The sequence below is a fragment of the Megalops cyprinoides genome, chromosome 18, assembly GCF_013368585.1.
Source record: "Megalops cyprinoides isolate fMegCyp1 chromosome 18, fMegCyp1.pri, whole genome shotgun sequence".
Taxonomy (NCBI): domain Eukaryota; kingdom Metazoa; phylum Chordata; class Actinopteri; order Elopiformes; family Megalopidae; genus Megalops; species Megalops cyprinoides.
The window spans coordinates 21,388,196-21,398,818 of record NC_050600.1 but is presented as its reverse complement, the minus strand read 5'-3'; the positions used below and the strand labels follow the sequence as shown (position 1 = coordinate 21,398,818).

The window sequence follows — 10,623 nt, the reverse complement described above, 5'->3', positions numbered from 1 at the left end:
TAAATTGGCCACAGTTTGTGTTGTGATATCACAGTGGTCGCGACAGCGAGCGTTCCATACCATTCATTCGTCACCGTGCAAATAATGGACACTAAAAAGCTTTCAGCGAGCTAAAGGTATAGAATTGTTGATATCACAGTGTAACTGATTTAACTGTATGTATCTGGACTAAGTTTCCCAAAACAATCTGGATCGTTTTACACAACCCAAACAAGCACAAACCTACCCGATGTTCCCGGAATTTTTAAATTGTAAATTGGCCCCGTGTTTTCATCCATGCTATTAAGATGATGTAACAGCTTGCAAAGAGAATCGCGGTGTTCACAGCATCTTCTTTGGTACTCTTGACCAGTGACTTTGTCTTCATAATATTGTCATATATATACAGTTTCCACACTCATCAGCAAGCAAAGTATTGTTCAAAAAGTATGATTGTGCAGTCTGAGAGACCTGTGTACCAATTTGTTGCCGGATTTATGCACTGTTGGCACAGTAGGCAGTCTTAATTTTGCCCAGTGAGAGACACCGAGTTCTTATTAGCTGGACTTAAATCTTATATGAGTGCATCTCCTTGCAAAGAACGTATTGTTATTCAAACTCATTTATTCAATGATGAGGCGTTTCACGATTGTTTTTTTTTTGTGTGTGGTTATATTTAAAAGATTATGTAAAAATAAAGTAAATCCTTATCAATATTGTTTAGATGCTGTATTGATGGTTACTCAGTAAATAATACTGCATTTGCCTTGTTGAACTCTAATTTTAATTTGTGGTATATGTTTGTGTGTGTGCATGTGCATGTGTGTGGAGAACATGGGTAGGTAACTGTAGGAATGCAATTCCAGTATCCCATTACATTATCATTATCCAGCAGACACTCCTATTTAAGTTACATGGATAACATGTAAAAACTGTAACCTATTTACAGCTGGATATTTGTGTTAACTTGCCCAAGGGTACTGCTGCAGTGCCCCCACAGGGAACTGAACCAGCAACCTCAGTCACAAGTTCCTTACCACTATGCTACACTGCAACCTCAGTCACAGTGAAAGTTAACCTGCTAGCACACTGTTTTGGGAACTCAGTGCAATACATAAGGCAAGGGAAAAATGAAGCTCTCACAAAATGGCAATGAATATAACAAAAAGGGTAGTAGAAGGCAACTAATAAAGTATGGCGTTATAAAATTTATTGAGAAGCTTAATTGTTCAGTGTCTTACACAAAAGCTATTAAACAGAACAGTGAGGTTGAAAGGCTTTGGCACCACTGCACTGCATGTCGATGTGATTTAGCTGTCACCATGCTGTCCAACAGCTATTTGAGCACTTGAGTAGGAGATACACAAAGCCATATATGCATTTGAAGCTCAATAAATTTTCAAATTACTTACTTTATGGGCTATTATTTCCACTATGCTGGGAATCCCATCTAAATGTTCTAGTGCATTATAGTGCCTGTCTTTTTCCCTCCAAGGACAACACACAGGTTAACAGAAATAGAACTTTACTTACAAATATTGATGGAAATAGGCAGCAAAACACACTCCCACACCCGCAAATTCCTGTACAGAAAGATTCACACATATTCTTGGAAGGATACAGAGTGTATTTTCTAGATACTTGATGATTGACAAGAACAAATCAACAAAAATAACAAAAATGGACAGTACAGATAATGACCCTGATTACTCTCACAAGACCCAGCACACCCTCACTCCACCTCCTCTTTGCATAGTCTTCTGCCACAGACGCTGAGTCCCGAACCCTGACCCTAGTGTTCACTTCCATAAACAGAATTAGCTGAAATGCCATTCTCACTGCAGAAGAGGACATGCCAGCCACAGGATTGCAATAAGCAATGTAAGGACACGGGGGGTGGCGCGCAATACTGGCATAGAGTCCACCCCATATTAATTTCTGGCCCTCCTCCAAATACAGTTGAAATGTGACTCAGCACCTTGTGTCATATTGGCAGACAACACATTCAGTAGTTGCAGCACATCACAGCATCACAGGATCCAACCCCTACTGAGGTCATCAAGTACACAAAAACATACAGCATACAGTCTCTCCCATGGCCATGCCACACCCCCCAACCATCTCCGCCCCCCTACAAATCACATGACTTTGAGCAAGAGCTCGTAGGTGGCGTTGATGATGCCCCAGGACAGGATGGAGCGGTGGTAGTTCAGGTGCGCCCCGCGGAACAGGTGCGTCACCCTGCAGCCGCGCTCCCGCCAGATGGTGAGCAGGACGGCGCGGCAGGACGGGAAGGCCCCGCCCACCTGCGACTGCATGCGCGCCTTCACCACGTTGAGCGGGTAGAAGGCGAAGCCCAGCACGGCGCCCAGGAGCCCGCCGCAGATGAAGTCGATGACCAGGTGGTCGGCGCGCGTCTGGGCCTCGGGGAGCTGGCGCTTGATGGGCCCGCGCAGGCCGAAGAAGAGGGCGTTGCTGGGGCCGTTGCGCAGGAGGATGGGCGCCAGCCCGCGGTAGCACTCGCGCACGCCGTGCTCCCGCAGCAGCGTGCCGAACGTGTGGAAGGTGTTGTGGAAGCGGCCGTGGTGCCGCTGGTCCTGCAGCAGGGTCTGCACCCTCTCGAAGGGCACCAGGGCCGCCTCCGCCGTGCCCGCCAGCACCGCCGCCACGCTGCGGGTCAGCAGCTCGGGCCCGCCGGCGTGCCGCAGCAGCAGGCGGGAGAAGTCCTCGTACAGGCCGAACATGAGCGCCACCGTGGTGCTCTTCTGCAGGAGGGGGGGCAGGAGCCCCCGGTACAGGTTCCGCAGGCCGTCCCTCTGCAGCTGCTGCACGGCCTCGCCCACGCGCACGCCGAACAGCTGCTGCCGGAACAGCGCCTTCTGGATGGGGAAGGTGACCGCGACATTGGTGAAGGCGGCGCACGAGCCACACACGTAGTGCTTCCGCCTCGGCCCCAGCTCCGGCAGCAGCACCTCCGTCCCCCGCGGGCCCGGCTGGGCTTCAGTGGTGACGACCCCCATGGAGACGGTCACAGGGCTACTGGCTGCCACCCCCAGTGTGTCCCGCTGGCATCATCCTGAAAGGCAGTCCGGGCAGCACAGAGTGAGACCCTGAAACTCTCTTTAGCCCTTGCGCACCCTTGCATTTTTCCAGATCAAATACCACTCTTCACAGCCTTGAAGCAAATACAGTTACTTAATACAGTATTTGCCCTGGAATTTTGTAGATTCTGAAGCAGGCAGGAATTGTCTTTAGTCCACTGATCTGTTTACACGTGGCATTGCATGCTTTGTATGCACTGCAGCCAAGAAGTAGCATTGCCAATGGCATACTGGGCACTGGGTCTTTGCCATTTCAGACAGAGATGAAGTCATCATTACAGGTGTAGATGAATACCTGAATGAATGCTTAATGAATATGATCACAAAGTGGTTACTGCGTCCAGAAAAAGATCAGCAAGAACGACACTATGCTAATGACACTCCAAGGACATATTTGATAGCTTTAATACTTCAGTATAATTAAAAAATGGCAATGGTTGCATTTACAGATGTGAACTTTGGTTTTGTGCATTTCAAAAGAAAGCAAAAATCAATGAGAAAGTGCAGAGCAGGAGGAACATGGTATTCTGTCCAGCTGGCTTGGGGACAGCAATGTTGAGGGGATGAGAGAATAATGGACAGTTTCGGGCAGATGGACACATTTCTTTCCTATCAGGCTAATGGAAGACAGACAATCCTGTGAATGCATTTAAATTAGCATTGTTATGGAAAGGAAGAAACTCTGTTTACCTTCACGGGAAAAACGGCTTTGTCACCGTGACAGTGAGTGAACTCACTTGACAACCTTTGAGGGAAAAAAAATTCCTTATGCTGCATGACGCAAGCACAAAACAGTATGTTGTCCAAATCTCGGGTAAACATTTTTTCTCCTTTCCCACAGTCCCAGGTGGGCTGGGCTTTACCTTACAAATTTCTCCATTCAAATGCATTGGTCTGAAACCTTATCCCCCCCCCCAATTCAGAACAAAACCTCTACCAGCATTCCTGCAGGGGGATCCATATCCATTCTGTACAGCAAACGTACATACTTACTTCAAGAATATATATTTACTAAAGTAGACCAATATGATATCATAAATAATTCTAGAGAACAGGGGGTCTGTTACCATTTCCTACCTAAAACTACTAGCTTTCTGCATTCTTACACCCTACCTGTTTTTTTCCCCAAGCTATTCCTCACAACCCATGTGAGACTTCAGCTCGGTAAAGCACAGGCAGGCGACTTCACCTCTATGCATGCAACAGGAATAGCAGTACTGGTTCAATCTGCAAAGCTGCACAGTCAACAGCTTCTGACTTTTTCAGTGGAGATGATGGAATGGGCCTGTATTTTTAAAAAAAAAAACTGAGTGAAAACTACCCATGGTACAGAAGGCATATCAGACTGTTATTTAATGCCTCTGCCAACCAGTCATTAACCAATGCGATAAGAACCATTAAATAACTCCAGGTCAACTGTACAGGACAGACCATGGTATCAGAGTTGTATCTTGTTCAACATTATATGGACCTAGGTGTTAGTGATCTTTATCACTTTGTTCACACCCCACATGCCATACAGCAACTAAATAAAATTCAACTGACAAGAAAAATACCAAAAGCTTGTTTACTTTACAGAGTACAGCTGGGGAAAAAAAAGCACCCCCAATGGAAAACTTCTTTTTTTAAAACAGACAAACACCGGTTAATCTACACAAGGAGGATTTGGCAAATCCTTTAAAAGAAAGCCAACCTACGTTTGATTAGACACTGTTTTACAGGTGTGTACTCAGAGTGAGTAACTAAAACAGAGATCTATTAACTTTTTGTATAATATATAGTAATTAACTTTATTGACATATTACATATTACAAGTGTTCTTACCTGGAATTACGTCCACAGAATGAATGTATCCCCTCTTGCATTTCTATTAAAGTAAATACGTACACTCACAATGCTAAAAGACCATGCTTCACCTGTACAAGTCCATACAAATCGCAGTAACGGGATACATTATTACACATTCAACACATGCCCTCCAGACCTTAGCTTACCTTTTCAAACTTAAAATAAGAAGTGCATCTGTGAGTAAAAGTACAGAATAGTATAGCCAATATATGTATTGGTGGGACATACCTCATGCGAGTGCGCGTGCTTTTCATGGATCATACAAATGATAAATTGAGTTTTATTCTTGTTGTTTACCCCAGGGGCAGCAGAGGGTGGCCGTTGTTCTAAAACCCGCCCACTAACGGGTCAAAAGAGTTCATTTTTTTAACCCAACAAAAATATACAGTACAGTGTGGTAATTCTTTCACACACTGCAAAACAAATGAAACTATCCTATTACTCGTGGCCCTATTGTGTGTTCCAACCAAAGGCGAAGAAATGCTTGACGTTTTATTTTTTTCTCCGAACAAGTGAGGTATCGAATAACGATCCTTTATAACATTCTAATAAAAGATTGTTTTTTGAAGATTGTCAATGTACTGCACTGTAATTGATGCATGGTAAATCCATCTCAATTCGCATGCTAGACGGGCTATTCAATGTCGTTCAAAACGTCTATAGCCCTATCTTTATTTTTTTACAACGTCTACATACGGACGACATGAAGATAATTAAATATCAAAGAACGTCTTGGGTTCAGATTTGGGCGTGACATCACATAACCTTAAACTTGGCTTTCGCAAGTCACGTGATGTCGTCCCGTCGTCTACTACTACTACTCGATGACGTTTTCCAGTCGGTGCAGGAAGTAACTCTGGTGTCAGGTCTTTAGAGTTGACCTTCCTACTAGCTAAGAACTTTTCTGTTGTTTTTGTGTTGGTACAGGTATAGAAGCGTATCAAGCGTTGGAATGCAAATTTGTTAAACTTTATAGAAGCTAGCTAGCTTGCTAACTACTGCCATTTCATGCGTTTGTCCGTCTGTCGGCGCACGAGGACGAAGACAGCATGTGCTCGAACATCAAAAATACTGTTTTAGGCAATAGCGGTAGCAGGCTATGTCTGTGCAAAGATAGCCCCACAATTACTTCGCGTGGTAACGTCATACCGATCAAGCAAGATGAGCTTCATATACGTGAAGCAGCACGTCTACTGCTGAGGGTCCAGTCCAGAATAAATGATGATGTGCCTCTGGAATAATCTAGACCAGTACAACGCATTTCTTTTTCTTATTAGCTAACGATGATGCCGATCACCCTGCACTCTTCATGGCATACCCTTTTATCTCAGAAAATGGCAGCGTCGACACTGTCACTGCTATTGTCAGCCAGGTTTACAGACCGTATGCAAGCTGGCTAGTGCGAATCTAGAGGAAAAGTTAATTCCGGCTGCAAAACAGATTTAGCCTACAGATAATCTTCCCCGCGCTGTTAGTAGCTGATGACAAGATAGCTAACTAGTTAGCTAGCTATCGAGCCGCACTTGCAATCAGCAGCAGTTTGCAATGGTTGATTGTCGGCTAGCTATTCAGTTCTGTACTTTTAAAAAATTACTAGATAAATTAGATACCCAATCCGCTACCCTTTCCCCCCATACACAGCAAGCTAGTACGAATGCCAAGGGAACCCACGTATGCTAGGTAGTTACCTGGCTGTGCCCAAATCAGATAGCTGCCCATCTTTAACGCAATTAATGTTAACTAACTAGCTTTGCTGTAAGAATGATAGCATAGTACAACGTACTGCGATTACTGGTAATATTAGACAACTAAGGATGAAAAGTCGAATGTAGCAAACACTAGCTTGCGAAAGTCATAAATGTCATATATAACGTTGTTTCATTTTTAGTATTACCTTCTCCTCTTATTTCGAGCTTCGTTTGTCGCCGTTGCCGTTGCCGTTATCTTTGGACCTTGCTGCGTAATGTTAGATCCCCCTTTTCTTTCCTTGGCACAACGATTAGATGGAAAGTTGGCTTGCTTGCTCGCTGCAAGCCAGCTTTGTAGCTTCTCCCTCCTAGTCGTGTCATACAACCTACCTTCGTCTACATGACTACTCAGCCCGACAACAGATCCGGAATCAGTTTATTGGAACAACATCATTGGGACAGCAACTGTGTGAAAAACACTTAAAGCTGATCCAGGATCAGATCATGGATTAAAATTAAACTACACCGAGTGGCGCTCGCTGATGACGTAAAGGAAGACGGGTTTGTCGATATTATAAATAATAATAATAATGATAATAATAATACATGCTTTCAATGTCATACAAAAGTGTGACTAAAATTTCAAGGACAGAATTACATCCATTAAAAGTCCATCGGAAATAAGTTACGTTAGTCTGAGTTAACAAGCTGAAGCACAGTATTCTAGGTAAATCATAAATTATGAGTAAGAATTAAGAACGCATTACATGATTTACAGTACCGCATTTAAAACGATTACCCTCTTTGCTTCTTTTAAATAGCTAGCCATATATGTGTAGTGAATAAACACCAGACCCACTTTATGTGCGTGATGAATGTCAACCCTTTATTGCCTTATTGATGGAACGATTACATGGTATGATGTATACGTCAGTCCATTTAGTTATCACACGAAAAGCTGCATATGCATTATTAATAATAGTATAGGTTACATATTTAATATAATTTAAATTCCATCTTCTATCACATTGTAAAATAACACAAAGCGTGCTAGTAGACAGTGTTCTCCAGCACTGAACGTCGTAAAGCAGTTTCAAAACTGATGGCATGCGTTGCATTCTCACATACTTGGGACGTCTTTAAACTGCCAACTTGCTGTGCAGAGAGAACCGGAGGAAGGCGCTTCACACGCCCGATTTGATGAGGTATGACGTCACGACCCATTTCCCCTGTATAAAAAGCCCCTCAGCTAGGCGGTTTTCTATTGTTCTAACAGAACAGCCGCAGCATCCACAGCCTGCCAGACGAACTCAGCCCTCTTGACTCGTAATTGCTTTCTCATTTTATTGCTTGGAACTGCGTTGTGTCTTTTGTTAATGCGATTGCTTTAAAATTAAGCATCTTTGGTTTTGTTCGTGTAGTGTTGGTCAAATGTCTTTCTCTGAATATGTAGCGGCAGCTACATTAGTTAGCTGACAAATGGGCATATATGCTGGACAGACGCATGGCCAAGATGAAATGCTGCCACGGTTTTTAAAATTGTTAGAACTGACCAACGATTGTCTCGTTTGTTCCACCGTCACGAGGGAAACAATGTGACTAGGAGAAATTAAACCGTATTACTTAATTTACAACACTGCGCAGTGCAGTGCCGTAACAGGCTTGTCATTATCTTCTAAGCACATGTTATACAAAGCCATGGTGAGTGTTCAATATTTTTCAATGTAGGAACGATACAGCAATGTCTGACAAACCCGACGTCAGTGAGGTCTCAACGTTCGACAAGAGCAAGTTGAAGAAGACCGAAACGCAGGAGAAGAACACCTTGCCGACTAAAGAGAGTGAGTGTATGAAGGTTGATTTGGGCGTTTCTTAAATGTGATGTAGCAAGCTGCATGGTTGTCAAGTGGTAATGTCGTTTGTCGAGCGTTCCCCACATCCCTTTTATAAAGCATAACGCCAGAAAACCTACAGGGATCATATCTTTTGCATGGATACATTTAATCCGTTTTAGTCAGGCTGTTTCGCTTCATCAGCTTCCGTCTAATCACTAAACGATACTGGGCGATTGTTGGCGTTTAATGTTGCTGGAATTGGTCTGCTCAATGTGCATGTTTCCCTCCTTTGTAGCCATCGAGCAAGAGAAGCAGATCTCTTAGATTGCTGGATGCACGGCAGCGCAGCTCGGAGGACCTTTGTTCTGTGGAGCATGTCCACCCCGAGCACACCCATGGATCCAAAGGCAGCGCGCGAGCATGGGAAATCCGTCGTCCACCGGGCTGCGCCTAATTCTCACTTGGACAGAAAGCGGCCTGCTTGAATCCCACATCAATTTACATTGTCTTGTTTTCTAAAGGCCTCAGTCTGTACAAATGAAGTGCACCAAATGAATAAAGTTATTACCGCAATGAGGTGTTCAGTTATCAAATTTGAAAACTCGTGGGGCCAGTAGGGAAATGTGAAGGTGGGTTACTATTTAGAGGTTTGTGGCACGGTGACTTGCTTGGTGTACTATATGCAAATCAAGATTGCCTGCAGCTTTTTATTATGGGAAGCTGTCAGTCCAAACCGCAGTTTAATGAACCTTCCTTGTGAGGACTAAGACATTATTGGAATAAGGCTTGCATATTTGATGCATATGATTTGCCAGTGGAAAAGTCATGACTTGTCAGACTCAAAGAATGACTGCAAAGAATGGTTAACCATTTAACTTGACAATTTACCTGCAGTTAAGGGTCTTGGATGGAACTGCTGATCTGAGATTTCTAGAAAACCCCCAAGAGTCTACAGCCTTTGTTCATACTGGCTCTAGATTAGTGGTGTCAACCAAATGGTTTCTGGTGGTTCCATCCTTTACCTGGAACTTAAATTGCTTGCTCTAGTATACCCAACTGATTTGAGTGACTAAAAGATGTGGAGAGAATGCAGTTTGTTCCTGCTGCCCCCTGTTTCCCACCCCCAGCATTTTTGGTTGTGTCACACAGACGCACATCCCTCACCCACATTTAAACTACCCTGGTGCAGCTGCCCCCTCCTTAAAACCCTTTCATCTGAAGGTATCTTGGTAGTATTAATGCCAAACTGCATATGATTCATCTTACTGGTAACTTTGAACTGGCTTGTGAAATTAAAGTCAAGGTACTGGAAGCAAGAGCCTGTACAGAGAACCAGCTTTACATGTTTCAGACATCCCTTGTTTTGGCATGTCAAACATTTTGAACATGAATGGATCAGACATAAATGCAGCAAATGCTAATTCAGAATAACTCCTTTTGAAAATATGGATAATATGGGTAATTAAGACAGGTGAAAATGTCATGATCTAAGCTGGTATAGGTGATTTGGCTGATGGGGACTTGCATGAATTCTTTGTCTTGTTTGAAACAATGTGTGTTAAAATACTTATGCAAAGATATGAGATGACTGGAGGTTATGGAGGTAAAGTTGCTCAAACTGATATTCAGAAAATGATTAACAATTGTGCTACACAGATCAAACCAATTTCTCTATTTACCTGTAATCACAGCACACCTTTTTACATGCATGGGGATTAAGGGCTTAGGTAGCCTAGTCTAATGCAAACTAGGAGTGCAGGTAAGCAGAGATATTTCCTTTAATTCTGTATGTTTGTGTAGTTCATGGTGCCTTACACCATGTGTTGGATACTTTTTTGTGGATTTTCCAATACCCCTTTTTCATGTAATGTGGCAGAATTAAACATGGCAACATAATTCTTAAACCTAACTCCCATCCACCCCCCACCCCACCCCACCCACCCTGAACAAAAAAATGAACAGTATCACAAACTTCAGAATTTTGGTAGCACTTATAGATATTATAGTTTTATTTTGTCTATGTCATGTCTTTCAAACTACAGCAGACAGTGGCATACTAGTCTGTTAGTAAAAATGCATTTGGGGAAAAATGGCTGTGTTTTTTTTTACTGGATCTGATGTAGTTATATACCCATCTGCCTAGAGAATTCAGAGAATTAGTTCTTCTTTATG

At 43.2% G+C, this 10,623-nt stretch overlaps 2 protein-coding genes across 5 annotated transcripts; one reads left to right on the top strand and one right to left on the bottom strand.

The window, feature by feature from the left end:
* Window positions 1-1,180: 1,180 nt before the first annotated feature.
* Window positions 1,181-7,005, bottom strand: LOC118793251 (solute carrier family 25 member 51-like). 4 transcript variants are annotated; one of them, XM_036551330.1, is made up of 3 exons: window positions 6,823-7,005; window positions 4,905-4,947; window positions 1,181-3,055 (listed from the first exon to the last, which is right to left on the bottom strand). In XM_036551330.1, the coding sequence occupies exon 3, from the start codon at window positions 2,997-2,999 to the stop codon at window positions 2,118-2,120; it is 882 nt and encodes a 293-aa protein (XP_036407223.1). In that variant the 5' UTR covers window positions 3,000-3,055; window positions 4,905-4,947; window positions 6,823-7,005; the 3' UTR covers window positions 1,181-2,117. The 4 variants fall into 4 exon arrangements, with proteins under 4 accessions (XP_036407223.1, XP_036407222.1, XP_036407226.1 ...); XM_036551329.1 differs by lacking the exon at window positions 4,905-4,947; XM_036551333.1 differs by lacking the exons at window positions 4,905-4,947; window positions 6,823-7,005 and adding an exon at window positions 5,157-5,182.
* Window positions 7,006-7,857: 852 nt separating this feature from the next.
* Window positions 7,858-9,024, top strand: LOC118793229 (thymosin beta-b). The gene is made up of 3 exons (XM_036551296.1): window positions 7,858-7,942; window positions 8,345-8,457; window positions 8,747-9,024. The coding sequence occupies exons 2-3, from the start codon at window positions 8,358-8,360 to the stop codon at window positions 8,773-8,775; spliced, it is 129 nt and encodes a 42-aa protein (XP_036407189.1). The 5' UTR covers window positions 7,858-7,942; window positions 8,345-8,357; the 3' UTR covers window positions 8,776-9,024.
* Window positions 9,025-10,623: the final 1,599 nt, after the last annotated feature.